Genomic DNA, 15,255 nt, shown 5'->3' on the forward strand with positions numbered 1-15,255 from the left:
AACTACTTACTTGTGGCAAATGCTTGTAAAAGTAGGTTGCTAGTTTTGCATTCTTTGATACTTCTGTTGATTATGTATTTGCCTGGTGCGTAATGCTAAATGAATTAGTGTTTAATCAAATTCCCAGTAATTAGCCCACTGCTAACCTGGGGCCAAGTAGATGTCCAGCACAGAAAAAATATTTGGTTTGTTGAGCATTGGGAAAAACTACCAAAACTTGTCATGTATAGTCTGCTATGTGCTTAATGGGTGCTTGAAGGAGCCTGGGTAAATAAAATTGGCACAGAAGTTCCCCTGAAAGTGTTGATTTAGCAATCGAAACAGGGTAAATATGAAGAGAAAAAAACATGGAGTACAACATAGCAACCTATGATGCCCATATCTCAAAAATCCAGAACAGAGAGTGACTTTCTTAATTAGCATGCACCAATGTTTGTTTGTAATTGAGGGCATCTCTGCCAGGCAACAGTAATTACAGTTTCTACACGAACAGGCGCCACGAGCCTGCCTTAAAAAATCTTCTAAATACCAGCAGGGAACACCAAGCGCAAGGTTGTCACCTGGGGGACACTTCCATTACGTGACAAAACGAAGAATATAATTTGATTTACTGTTTAGTTAGGCAACCTCTGTTAGACCTGCAGCCATACACAGCAGTAGGGGTGCTGAAGATTGACTACAAATGAGTCTGCTGACCTGCCGAGGTCATACATTCGGGAAAACAGTTTGTGCTATCATTTAGCTGTAGATATCAGGCGGGAAAATGTGTTCCGTGGCTGATTTTCTGACTAATGGATCAGGTGTGTACAGATAACAGCCTCCAGGTTTAACATCACTTCCAATCCCAAAGGGCAAAAGCATTGGAACCACTAACACCTCTCCGGAAAGTTTGGAAAGGTATGTTGCAATGTGGGATCAGATGATAACACCTCTGATATTTCTGATCTTTGACATCAAATGTATCTTTGTGAACAGTATCCATATTGTTTTTATTACAAACTTTATCAAGCAGAGCAATTGACTGCCTGTATTTTGTACTGCACGCTCTATATGCATATGCGCAAGTGGATTTGTGTGATTTTGTGCCTTTGACTTCAGTGAGGCACAGCCGGTAATTGATACGATCAAAAAGCTTTTGTCATTTATGAGAAACCTCAATATCAGATAGAGCCGAACAGAAGTCTAATCTTTCAACAAGATTAACAAAGACGAGACAATGCTCAAAATTTTAAGAAAGGATAACAAAAGGAAATACAAATAAAAAAGAGGCAAGAAACGGGAAATTGCATTACATCTAATCTTCTTTGCTCATAAAAAATAAAATAAATGACAGAAGCACATAAGTATTACTGTAACACAACAGCACAAATGCCGTACCGGATTAATTATTTTAATGAAGGCCTTTCTCATGCAGAATTCTTATCTCCCTTGGTACTCTGAGATGGGAATAACAATCAGGATTAATACACAATAGTCTCCAGTTTTTTTCCCCCAGTTTGATAAGACAAAGATAATGATAGACAGCAGATCAGGTCGCATTAATCTAATTATATCTTACTGTTTAGAATGATATATATAATTAATTGTGACCATATTTGAAAGGACTGCTCTGTTCCTATCAGTGTGACAGGGACACGTTCTTTTTAATCCTGCAAGTTTTTTAAACAGCACTGTTAGCTTTATTGTATAAAAGTTGAATTGTCACAACTTCATAATGTCAAACTGATAAAGCACATTCTTAAGACACTTTTTTTCCTGCACTAGCAAAACGGCAACTTTTCTAGGGATGAAAGGTTGCCTTCATCATCTGAAACATTATAAAACTAAGGAAAAGCTGCTAGCAGGGGAAATGATAAGCATTTGACTTTGTTCCTCTCCATGTTTTCTTATCTTGCTGCTGTTTTAGCATGCATTTTCAGTTCTAAAGCTGTAGTAGTAGAAGGTTGATTCAAGTTGGTCCATGTTGTGCTTTCCACAGCAGCAGGAAACAATAAGGAACAAACATTTTTAGCACTCAAGGAAGCAATGGACAGAATATGTGACTAAGAGGGTCACTGTTTGATGACACATAAGAGATTCAACGCAGCCTTCCTGTTACATGGACCATGGGTCCAGTTGTATTTTCTGCTTTTACATTACGTATTTGATGTAATAACTTTTAGTCAAACCAAGAACAAACCAAGGACCAAAACAGACCAGGTGATTCATGGTTGGGTAAATTGCAAACTGATTTTTAAGGTATACTCTGACAATTCACAGTAGTTACCTACCTCCATGAAGTTAATCAAATCACAAGACACAGTTAGAACCAAAAATTGTTCAAAAGTACCAGATTTTCTAACTCTAGTAAGCATCAAACTAACTAATCTCTCATAATACCAGCATTTGCAACTTTTGTAAGATCCCCCATGGCTTGTAAACTCTTTCGAACTCAACACCTCCAGTTCAGATCAGATTTAGTTTGTATGGACCAAGCCTTTGACATCACAACAACATCATTAGGGTGCTTTTCTCAAACTTCAGACACCTCTCTCTAAAGTCTAGAGAAGCCATTATCAAATTATCATATTGCAACCCCTTATTACGCCCCTTTGGTAAAAAAAATTAAATGGTCGGAAGGCAACAATTTGAATATTCTATGTGCAAGGTTCGATTCCCCTTTAAGTTCTCATCTGCAAAAGAAAACCACACCCAATCAGCGATATTTATAAAAATATATTTCACAAAGTAGGAAACAATACAGGGTATCTTAGATTACAGTACAGGGAGTAAATAATTGAACATACACATTTATAAGCAGTAAAGCACAGTACAAAATATGATCTGCATGTAGGACTATTCCATATATATTGTTAAGTCTACCGAGAACTGCCATAATACTGTATCAGTACAAACTGAGTATGCACGCAGCTGTAGTGCCATTGAAATTCTCGTTATGTGCAAGAGCTAACGTGCAGAGACAAACCTACCACCTCATTGAAAGCTAATGACGTTAGCGGTAACTCTATGTACAGTACAAGTCTTTTTATTGATATCATACAGTGTAAGCACAATATGCACAAGGTCTGTATTTGTGTTTTCCTTTTTCTTGGGCTAATGCAATCTGTGTTTCCTAAATGAGATTTGATGTTTGGAGAGAGTCACATATACTCGGGTATCAATTGGACTATTGTGCTCAGACGCTCACTGGCTGTACCTCAGAATATATTATGAGATATATTTTACACAGAATTAGCATGTGTCAGAAAGGTCCCATTCCTGCAGTCCCAATTAATTAGATCATCTGTATTGTTACTTAGAGCTCTTGTTTGCTTTGCTTACATCTAGTCTACATTATCAACTGCAATAAATTCATGATATGGTTTGTCTGTTATGAAATAGTGTTCAAGTGAAAAAACAGCTGAATGTGAAAGAATCTAAAACACACTCACTTCAAATCGTCAGCACAGAAAAAAGTGATTCTAATAACAGAAACACAAAAAATCAGAACAATAATGAAGAATCAACACATCTCTTGTCAAAAAACAGTAGATTACAATTGTATTTAATGTTGCTTCTGTAAAAAGAAGGCCTCAGAGTTTCTACATTTCTCTTTTTTGTCTTCGCGTCAGTCTTTTATAGGCTAGTCACACTTGCGATCCACACCTGTAGCGTGTAAATACAAAGAGTTGTATAAAGCAAGCCTCTCTGGGCTTTAGATAGTTTATAAATGTGGCCACCGGAGAACATATCAAATGATAACAAATTCACCTTAAAGCCAATACTGGTTTGTGTTTTTGCCTTTTTCAAATCACACATACATTCATCATTGACCAGATATTGCTTTTTCATTGTCACTTTCTTCATATCGCCGATCAGTTGGCTGGCCTTGGGTGACATCGGACAAGAGTCACTCTGCACTTTCTGAGGTCCAACTTTCTGTCCATGGAGCATGAAATGTCCACTCGAGCTTCAGAGAACCCAACGATATCCATTATTCCCTTTCATCAGGCAACTACCAGCAATCCCAGGGTTTTTCTGCTACTGGCAGTCTCAGCAATTGACTAACACCCAAAATACTGCTAGACACTCCACAACGGAATCTAAGTTACACTCCACAAGAATCATAGATCTCCTAATAAAGACATTGTTTGGCTCAACAATTACAATGCGCTTGACGTAGTGGAGGACGACTGCTATACCTCACTCTAAGAAGAATACAAAAAGGTGGCCTCCCTTGTTATTAACAGTTTTTTTTTTTTAACACCTGTTTCTAAAAGCCAGCAAACCCCCTAGCGTTTAATACACAAGTATGTGGACAGAAAGGAAATCGTAAAGGTCTTTTTTTTTAACCAACCAAAGGTCAGGTTTCGCGGTCGCTTTCACCCACTGAGTAGAGCTCCCCAAGTCTTCTGAAGCGTGGGCCCCACTCTCTGAGATAGTCATAGTTCTGATCCGAGTCTGATGATGCCGTTTCCAGTGAGCTAAGTGAACCGGCCATGGATCCCCGACCTTCGTATCCATAGATCTGGATGGAGTCGTAAGGTGGCGCTGTGGGATCATTGTCTGCCTCATGGAGCCGTACATTGATGAATTCGTCCACATCCACACCGTTTGGACCAGAATGCTGTCCTGCCCTTGGCATGAACTGCAGGTCGGGCTTGATGTCCTTGCGCGGTAGGTACCCATTGATGCCATCCGGATTCTGCAGCGTGGCGATGTCAAAGGCTTCCGTGTCCTCCTCGCCGCCTCCTTCGTCGTCGTAACGAATGATATTCTCCCTCACATCTTCGTCGTCCTTTATAATCAGAGGCTCATTCTTGTGTCTCCTCAAAGTCACAAATAGTACTACTATTACTGTCAGAAAGACGGAGGGACAGAAAGGAAGAGAGAAAACAGAAGTCTCGGTCAAGCTTTGGCAGGTGGATTTTCTGTTAGTACAAGCAGATCATGAAAGTTTAATGTGGCAAAGCAAAATAAAGAAACTCCTCACCCAACAGCAGTATAATGCAGGCCAAGATTGCGATGAGAGCTCCCATACTCAGGCCGATAGGTAAGACGTAAGCCTCCACGTTGCAGGACTGGACGATGCCATCCTTGCTGCATCCACAGACTCGGATGGTCAGGGTGTTGGTGCTGCTCATCGGTGGATTCCCGTTGTCCGTCACAATGATTGGCAGGAAGTACATCTCTTGTTTCTGCCTACGGAAGGTATCATGCTTGGCCAGGACGCTGATTGAATTGTCTGTCAGAGAGAAAGGTAAAGCCAGAGATGAAGACATGTGACAATGCCATTATTATTCATGGTAGCAACAGGCAGACGTTCTATTATTAAATGGTGGGAAGATCGGTGCAGCGAGAGGGTAAACTAATTTCCTATCAATCGTCACTAGACTGTCTAACACTCTCACATTCCAATGCCTTATATGCATTTCAGCCACCTTCCTTTTTTCTCCACACTCCAATTTGGGAATTCTGAAGAAGGGCGAGCCTAAGTTCGCTATTCCCCTTTGAGAGCTGAAGAAATGAAGGGACCACGGCAGGCGACACTGACTTAGAAGATGGCACATGTCGACCCAGAAAGGTGCCAGCTGCTCTTTGATGACACTTCTGTGAAGCTGTCTGCTCATTAGCTGGCTCTCCTTACCCTGCTCACATTATCAAACACTTGCATTCCCATAAGAATCTACTCTTGCTGATCTTATGGAAAACGTACAAGAATTTCTGATAGTCTAACCTTTGTCTCTCTGTTTGAGGGTGCACTGAAGAGGGAGGGTAAGAAAGACGCTGTGATATACGCAACAAAGAGACGAGCCGTGTTGAGAGAAAAACTTGATCAAAAGATGCAAAGCCTCAACATATAATTATTTGCTCTACACAGTCTGTAATTCATGTGAACATATGCTCAGATTTATTTTCTGCCACATAAATGTACGCTCTGCTTTATAAGCATCAACTTGTCCTATTTCATTTGGATCATTCAGCGATGCATGGTGAGTTTCCAAGTATATACTACTGAAGGAAACCGTCAGGGCTCGTCCTCATATACAGGTCATTTTTATGTTAACTGTAGATGGTAAAAATAGAAGTAAACATTTCCTGTCTGTCAGCCAATTGACAGAAAAGGTCTGCTACTCAAAGAGAGAGGCAGGTGTGCAGATAACCTTCAAGTTGATTGAACTTACAGGAGATATAAACAATCTCTTTTTTTATTATCTATTATATTTTAGGGCGCAATAAAAGTGTTTCATCTAGCAGCTGATGGATTCTGATGAAACTGTGTACATTGAAATATTAATCACCACCATAACAAAAGCTCATTTGAATAAATGTTTGCTACAAATAGCTCTGTGGGGAGGTTCCAAGTGACAGCATTGACACCAACAGTTTGATAAGCTTTCTTTTTGTTTTAAGTCTCTTAGGACTGTGTGAGCAACTAAGAAGAGCTATGCAGTAATGCCAAATTAGTAGCAACATATTACAAACACAATTGGGGGGAGCAAAAGAGGTAATGCTGGTAGTAGTAAAACTTTGTTTAAAGCTTATCTGATTTCTTTCTTCTTTTGTTTTTTACTGCATACTGATTGTATGGATTGTTTTCTAGTTAATGCAGTGGTTTTATGTACATGTAATTTCATATGGTACAGTTTTGCATGTGTTTGTGACAAAGCTATGTAATACTTGGTCCCTACTTAGTTATTCACTCTTTTAACCTGAAGAAGAGGAACTTTATTTTTTTATATTCAGTTTTTCACTCTGTTATTGTTACACACAGTATAAATACAAACATGCATAGGACTTATACACACAGGTCTTAATACAGATACACATGCATTTGTATATGAAAAGGTGCCAGAGTGAAGAGGCTCCTTCCGGCACCAGGGAGCAATTGGGTGTTTGGTGCCTTGCTCAAGGGCACCTTGGCAGTGTCAAGAACTGGCAACTCTCGAGCAACCGTTCCACACTCTTTCATTTTGGTCCGACCAGGGCTTGAACCAGCTACCCTTCAGTTCCTAAGGCAAGCTACTCCCGCCTATATAGAATACTGTAGAGTGCACCAAGAGTCCATCCTTTTAGACATTTGAAAATCATTTTTTCAACATGATTGTTATATTGTTAATATTTGTTTTATTATATAGCTCATGAGGTACAAATATTTTACAGATACAACAGAAACGCTCCCTCTAGCCTCCTGCTAATAACATTGTTGGGTTGGCAGTGGTATTTAAAAAAAAAAAGCACTACAACAATTAACATCTAAACTGGCCGACTGATATTTTGCGGGTAGACTTTTTTTTACTCTGTTCAGTGTGCTTTAGCTGATAAGCTAATCAGCCTGCAAAATATGCAATCATTACTAAACATTTTTCCCAAGGTGGATGTTTGTTTCGTTATTCATACAGCAAGACAAGTTGTAACCAAGACACATCTCAGTAAATGTGTAAGAAGCCAAGGTTATATTAGCCACAAAGCCACAGCTAATTTGGATTTTTGTGTTTTGTCATGGCGGTTGACTGGCTTCAGAGTCAGTGTAGCTGTCTACCAAGGGATAAAAAATAATGCATACTGGCTCATCGTACTGTAATATCAATAGTTTTGCAAAGAACAGTGGCGCGGTCACAGCCACTGTCACCAGAAGCAGCCATTGTAACTCCCAAGTTGTAAAATACTTGGCAAGAGGCCCTACAGATTCAACAACTATAAGAAACCACCGGTGAGGTTGAAGAAAAGGAGGAAGTCAGGTCAGAGAGAAGTCTAAGGTAACACAGTTATTTTACCAGGTGGCTGGTGCGGTTGTCCTGTATGAAAGCAAATATTATCCTTGACATACTTTAATTGAGGTAGCGTATGCAAGTTAAATATGTACCTTAACTAGATAACGCACATACTTTTTTTAATATAAACCATGACATAACCCCTGTCAAGTAATTTTGTTGCCTAAACCTAATAACATTGTTAGCCAATGCTAGATAGTTTAACGTCGTAGATCGAAGTGTCAGGCCACCGACCAGGCTGCCATATTTGACGTGACGCAAGTGAGAAAGTGTTGCCACAGGTTACAGTACTGAATAATGTAAAAGGCTAAAACCTGACTTGACGAGCATCAGTAGAGTTGCGATTAATTCACAACGTGAGTGACTTAAAGTAATAAAAGTTGCCAACAATGTCCATCACAAGGTTTTGGTCACACCAGAACCAAGTTATTATGTAGGTGAGAAGCCCCTCATTCTATTTAAAGGAGCACCGGTGTATTTTGTTTGTTGTTTAACATTACATTGGCAAGATTATTTTTACGATACAGTTCAAAATCAGTCTGAAAAGATTGTTTATCAGTCATATGTCTTGGCAGCATAGTGAATGCATGTTTTTTCTTGCCTCTGTTGCGACCCCGCCTGTTGAACCCCTGAGTCAGAGTGCTTGGTATGTTGTATACAGCTGGTCAAAACCTTCCCCTTTTTCCTCAGTGTGGGCAGCCTCTAACCTCTTCACTGTACAATCCCTACAATTAAACCCATCATCGCAAACAAAAACAGCCCACAGAGGTTCACGGGAGCCTCGCGCTCTTCACTCAAGTGTCTCCCACAGCTGCACATTCAGATAGAAATAGTCACTGAAGTGTTGGGGGATATGGCGCGACGGGCTTCTTGTCTCTGTTTGGAATTAGTAATACCGTAGACAAGTGGTTGGTGCAGTATGTAGCACATATAGAGAGGAACTACAACATATATTTACTGTGGTTTAAAGACTGGTGAGAGGGCTTTTTTGTTGTTTGCTAACGAAGAATCTGAGGAACATTTCAGGGGGGGTTTATCTGTTACATCATCTTAAGAAACAATTAAATCTCTTCTTAACAAAAGGACAGGGCTTAGGATCCTGCATTATGTATATCCTTTCAGCTTGATTCACAGTTAAGAGTATTGTGCAGCAAATAAGTGCTTGTTAACCATCTCTCCATTTTCTGACAGGATTTGCATGTGCTCCACAGTCAAAATATGATTAAGTCCCTTCCATTCAAAGGAGGAAAAAATATATTTAGCCAAGGCCAATTTTGAATTGCCTGTGACTTTGACACTCATGTTCCACCGTGCTGAAGTACCTGTTTCAAAAGGAAAAGCTTTTTTTTCTTTTTTATCTTCATCAAAAAATGTCGAGTCCATTTGATGACCTGAATTTTATGGACTCTTGCAGTTAGTTGGCCCACAGCCTCTACGCCGAAACAGAAGGCTAGTACCATATGAAGATTATCTGCCCCGAGCTGAAAACATTACACAATGTCATCATGAACACAGCCTGTTCGGAGCCAGTTATGGAGGAGAGGCAGGCGAAGAGGAATGGAATAAAGACAGAGTGAAAACGGCAAATAAACCAATCAGAGTATTTAGCAAATACATTTAGCACCATCTGCCACACTGCAACAGCTCAGGGAAGGAAGTCACCCTACATTGAGCTGCGAGACTACCAGGAAAAGCCATTTGGATCCCATTCATTTAGTTTCCCTCAAAACGCACTGGGGAGTAAAAAAGAAGCTGGTGTCCAGACAATTTCACATCTGCTAATTGTGAGCTACACTGATCCACCACATTTCATCTCGAGTACGGCTAACACGCCAAGGGTTAGCGATTAGCCTGTAAAGCCATTAGAGAAATGTAGAGGAACTTCACTCAGAGAATAGTTTTCCATGATTTATTTTCGTTCCTCACCTTGGTTGTTTTTGATAGTAAAATTGGGGTTGTTGAGCATCTCCGGGACTAGACGATAGTCGAAGTAGTGTCCCTGGATTGGGTCATCTTTGTCAACCGCGCTGACAGTCTGGATCACCTGTGTTGAAAGCAGAGAGACAAGAAAATTATACAGAGAGGGACTAGAAGTCATTAGAGGAGGCAGCCTATTCATTACTCTGTTTTTGCCACTGCAGATCTCAGTCTAATACTGGCTGCATCACACCTGATGAAATATATGCCCTATTCATTCCCGGAGTTTGAGATTATTATCAATGAGGTCCTGTCTAGTCTGGAACTCTTTTCAGGCTCCTGGCTCTATCTGATAATCTGTCATCATAGGTCTTATCGTGCTGTTATGATTGATTGGAAATTAGATTTTTTTTTTTGGCTGCTCTTTTTGTATCACTCCTTCCATAAAGCTTCCCATTGTACATGCATAGGTCCCTCGAATGAGTTCGATTGATGAGAAGGAGAATGCTAAGTACTTGTCTGGAGTTTTTTGGCTTGGGGAAGCATTGTGCCATCTGGAGGAGGACATGAAAGGCAGTCTTGAATTACGATCCACTCTGATCAATCCTGACCGCTCTCATTCCGCCTTTTGCTTTGCGCACACTGTGAAGGGAGAGCTAGTGCAGGGGGAAAAGGGACTGTACTCCCACCTCAGTAGTTTCCCGGTGAAATAAATAGGCTATAACTCAATGTGGCCAATCATTACATGGGAGGAAAGAGAGACAGAAGCAAAGGGAGTGAGAGAAAGAAGATAGATCAGTGGTTTGATGAATGAGCCACTTCTTTCCTTACCTGTCCAGGTTTCCCATTTTCACAAAGAAAGGCTTCGTATTCGGTGGCAAATTCAGGCGCATTGTCATTAATGTCCATTACTCGGATGGCAACGATTGCCCTCGATATTTGACTGTGATTTCCTAATATGGATAGATAGATAGATAGATATATATATAGAGAGAGAGGAAATCAAAAAGGGAGAGACAAGAAGAGATAAATAAGAAAAGACAATCAAACTATAAACAAAAGAAGGTTACGCATGAAATCCCAGGTAAATTCTGTGACCTAGTTTTAATTTCCTTTGTTTTCCCTCCTTATTTCTCACTTCATTTCCTGAGCTGATGGGCAGACACATGATAAGCAACGTCAATCTACATTTCAGCGGGTATCAGCCATGCAAAACAGAGTCTAGGCACCAGAAAAGAAAGAACAAATTCCCATTCAAAGTGCATTTGTAAATCCCCCGGTACACTGTCATGTTTAAAACATCAGGGTTAAAATATGCATATTAATGAGTCATTGGTAACTGAAGTCTAAAAACACAATAAAAGACAGTTTAATTAGATTGGATTTTGATTGGAATAATTTATCTCTGGTAATTGACAGTCCCTTTCGAGAGTCTCGGTAAACCTTTGTGTTTATTAATCAGCAGTGCAAATGCCAACTTTTAAAGCAATTAATGTGGACCCAAGAGGGTTGTGCCACTTTAGCCAATGATACTGTTGTGTTTTATTTTTTTCTTCTGTTTATCCATATATTTACCCCTACTGTCACCTTAAAAGAAGAATGAATGGGAAGTGCATTGTGTTGATTTTTTGGGCATCCTAGGATCTCGTTTACAGAAGATATTCTGTCATGGTAGCCAATAGCAAGAACTGTCTTTCCTAATATCAAAGGCTTTTTTCAATTCTAACAAAATTACAAATTGGGTGTTCCTTCCTAAGAAACTTGTTCGTACATTATCATATTATTTTTACATCTGTTTTGGATGCATTGTACAGGACTAAAAGCAGAACAGGAGTCCAAGAAAATGCACTCATTAATGCCATAAAGAAAGCATGTAGTTTTTGCTTACAGTACCTTACGTAAGCTACTAGTCCGGTAAACAACTTCTACAGACTAGTTTATTTCAAATTGTATTATCCTGTGTGAAACCATACTGTCCTGTTTTTTTCATTCTCAATTTGTTGCAGCTTGTACTAATGAATTTACCCACGGGATTAATGAAGGTACATCTGATCTTATCTTAAATAAAACCTTAACATAGATCAGTGGACAGAATGCCCCAGAAAAAAAGGCCACCGGACAGGCTACTTTAAGAAAAAGAATTAAACAGTGAGGAGAGTTGAAATTGACAAGCTGACAGATGGTGATAGATGGATTAGGGCAGCGGGAGACAGGGAGACAGAACCCCCTCCCCACCTTACAAAAGTGACTTTCACCCAGCAGCAGAGAGGGAATAGAGTCTGATTAGTCAGATGTCAACCGGTGCGAGGCGGCAGAACGCGCCTCCATTCGGGTCGCAAATGGCATCAGGATAGAACTGGGAACACATATATTCCTCTTCACGCCAGAGAACACACAGACTTCCCTCCCATCCGTGAAGAATAGCAAAACTGCCTTGTATATTTTGGCAAATTCCTATTAGGTGCTCACAGAGATGCCACTATCTGGAGCCACAGTTACTTTGCCAGGAGGCATGAAAACATGCTTTAAATGTATGGGTGCGCGAAAATGACAAGGCAACCGGCTTATCAAATGAGACACATTCAATTCCTCCAAAGGGCTGCTACGATAGTGGAGAGTGTGTGTGTGTGTGTGTGTGTGTGTGTGTGTGTGTGTGTGTGTGTGTGTGTGTGTGTGTGTGTGTGTGTGTGTGTGTGTGTGTGTGTGTGTGTGTGTGTGTGTGTGTGTGTGTGTGTGTGTGTGTGGCCAAAATATCATGACAACATTTGGGCATTCACTTATTCTGACAATTAACGTGTGTTTCCTTTGATTAAGGAAATAAAAGGACGGATAAAGGATGCAATGGAGAGAGGAAAGGGGGTGGAAAACGACGGGGGGGAAAAAGTTAAAAGCTGTGTAAATTTCTATTCCAATAGCTTTAAGGGGTACATTAAGCTTTATCACAACATACAGCCCCCCTGAAACAATCTGTATGCAAATAAAGCCTTACATATGGTTTGAGCTGTTTGTAGCTCTGCCGGCAAGATTTTCTACATTGTCAGTGAGTTTTGCGGTTCGCAGATGTTCTTTAATCTGTAATGGATGCCAGCGTTGGAGCGATCCACTCCAGAGCATGTCTTTAAAACTGTTTATTTGATACGTCTTAATGTTCTTGCACTTCCACAAATTGACTACTGAGCTGTTTAATTCAATCAAAACTCAGCAAATTAACAAATGTAATGCCTCTGTGGATTCAAATGCTAATTGTTGTGCCATACTTTCAGAGCGATTAGAAGCGCCCGTTTACAAAGCTCTATAGTGTTGAGCAGAGGATTGTGTGTAGCAGGTCAGTGATTCCTTTGACTAAGGCAACTTATGAAGTCGAGGGAGGGGATATTGTACGTGTCTGACTGCAGTTCCAAGTTTTTAAATATTGCGTGCCAATGCATGTCTAATAGTATGCTGATTTTCCAAAATAGGGCATTACAATTCAGGGGGAATGGTCTTCCCAGCAGGGGGTGAGCAGAGTCAGGGGGGGTTACTTACGGACTTCTGTGGCAGTTACTGTGATGTTGTGCCACATGTCCGTCTCCCGGTCCAGCGGTTTGGCCAGTGTGATCTTCCCGTCGTCCACGTTGATGTTGAACTGCCTCTCCAGGTCCGTGTGCCGATCGATGAAGTACCTGCGATTACAATCAATCATCAGAAAGCCACCACTGCAGCATCTTCTGCAATCCTTTGTGTATTGTGGCTAAAAGGTTCCTAACCAGCAGGAGAAACCAGTACATAAAGGGAAATACTAATTTCAAGAGGTTGGAATACTTGAATTTCCTACCAACAGCAGCCAAGGTCTAAACCTCATTTTGTAAAAATGTCACCCCATCGTGTCCATCAAATACAATCAGCCACCTACATTTTCATATCATTTGAACCTTTTTCATTTAAAAATATCAGTAGGATCCTTTTAACTAGAGACACATTGAGCATACAGTTTATGACAGCTGTACCTTTACAATAAATAAAATAACTCTGAACACAATTAATGGTAGGCCTACGAAAACAAGACACAAAACATTTACTTTTTATATATATATGTTTTGCATTTTTTTTAACTACTTATCCTAGAGTAACAAGCTGTTCCAGGTGTATAAATCTTCGCATGAATGTAGTATATGCCATTTTGTCGTGCTAATGTGGGAGCCTGGAACAGTACCTGGTCTTATTACAGTCATAGCATAAAAAGCTGATAAATCATGCCAAAAATTGACAAGATTGTGTAGTGGTACTTTGATTGAGCCATAGACTATATATAAGAAGTGGACATAATCAACAAGACATCACACAATGGTTTCTGGACAACAGCTTAAAAGACTTGCATTTTACATTGTGACACAAGAGGGTCAAGCTATGTACAACCCAATGCTAATCAAGACAATTACAGGCAACCAAAATATAAGAAGTCACTTTAACGAACTGAAAACACTGTGAAAGAGTTAAACATTAACGGCTAACTCACGCCTGAATGTTGTGAAAGTGACCTGTCACTCACAATGTAGCCATGCCCTAATGCACACCCTGCTTTATTTACCTTGTTGAAAACATGTTTTAATTGGAGGTTATAAAACAAGTGCCCTTTTTACAAACTGTGGAATCACCCCATGCGGGTTAACAGAGAGAAGGGACAGGTAAGTCACTTCCTTCTCCATGCTCTTTCTTTACTTTATTTTACGCCTCTAATCTCTCTAGCAAATATTTAACGCAGAGTGGAGCAACTGATTTGATTGGTTCAGTTGATCAAACAAATTATTTGTTAGAACTATTATTACACAGTCTAGCAATGTCTGCTACCTAGGTTTCGGTCCAGGTCGCGGCCTGCCAGATGGACTGCATAATGATTTACATAAAAAGAAAGTAAGAAATCAATATTATCTATGGAATAATTACAGCCTTAACCTGAGCAACAGGGAGCATTAAAGCCTAATAAGGTCAGAGAAGCCTTCCCCCCAATCGTTGCTACACCTCCCTCCTGCACAGCAAAAACACCATTAGTACGTGTCATGTCAGAATAAGAGATGGGGTGTTGTTAACCCTGTTTGGGATCTGTCAACACTCAATAGCCCCCAAAGGCTTTGCATTAATGAGCTAGGACAGCATTGTGTCACACATGAGATTTAACAACACAGTGTGGGGGAGGGGGGTAATTGATGTAATGGAGATGACCGGCGTGTTTTGCGTGACCTTGTCTGATCTAAATGATTTTGTTTGCTTTTTAAACCACTAGATACTTGTAGGTCATGAAGCAAAACATGGTTTAAGGAGTAGACTTTTAAATAAGTCAAACACTTCCAAAGGATTTATTTCTAGGACATTCCTTTTTTGATTTGGTTTCTCTGTGACCCTGCCTCTGACACACTGACTTTTAGAGACTTGTGTTAAGAATACAGTGGCAGTGACATACAACTAAAAAAATAAATATTCTAGCAGTGGGTAAAAAAAATTGGAATACACATGAAAGAGAACTTGCGGGTGCCACTCGAAGCTGTGAAATCACTCCTTCATGTAGCGGCAAGCAGAGCCAAATTCTTTGCAAGAGCCCACACGAAAC

The 15,255-nt window shown here is 40.1% G+C and overlaps 1 protein-coding gene across 2 annotated transcripts in view; it reads right to left on the reverse strand.

Annotated features, from left to right (window-relative positions):
• Positions 1-2,702: 2,702 nt before the first annotated feature.
• Positions 2,703-15,255, reverse strand: part of cdh8 (cadherin 8) — a 102,142-nt gene continuing 89,589 nt past the window's right edge. The window contains exons 8-12 of one of the 2 annotated variants that reach the window (XM_063882665.1): positions 13,197-13,333; positions 10,503-10,624; positions 9,681-9,798; positions 4,973-5,224; positions 2,703-4,830 (exon numbers count right to left, since the gene is read on the reverse strand). In XM_063882665.1, the coding sequence (XP_063738735.1) occupies positions 4,343-4,830; positions 4,973-5,224; positions 9,681-9,798; positions 10,503-10,624; positions 13,197-13,333 (1,117 nt within the window). In that variant the 3' untranslated portion in view covers positions 2,703-4,342. Of the gene's footprint in view, positions 4,837-4,972; positions 5,225-9,680; positions 9,799-10,502; positions 10,625-13,196; positions 13,334-15,255 lie in introns of both variants that reach the window. The other variant, XM_063882664.1, reaches the window with a different exon arrangement.

This window comes from Eleginops maclovinus, chromosome 4 (genome assembly GCF_036324505.1).
Source record: "Eleginops maclovinus isolate JMC-PN-2008 ecotype Puerto Natales chromosome 4, JC_Emac_rtc_rv5, whole genome shotgun sequence".
NCBI classification, from domain to species: Eukaryota; Metazoa; Chordata; class Actinopteri; order Perciformes; family Eleginopidae; genus Eleginops; species Eleginops maclovinus.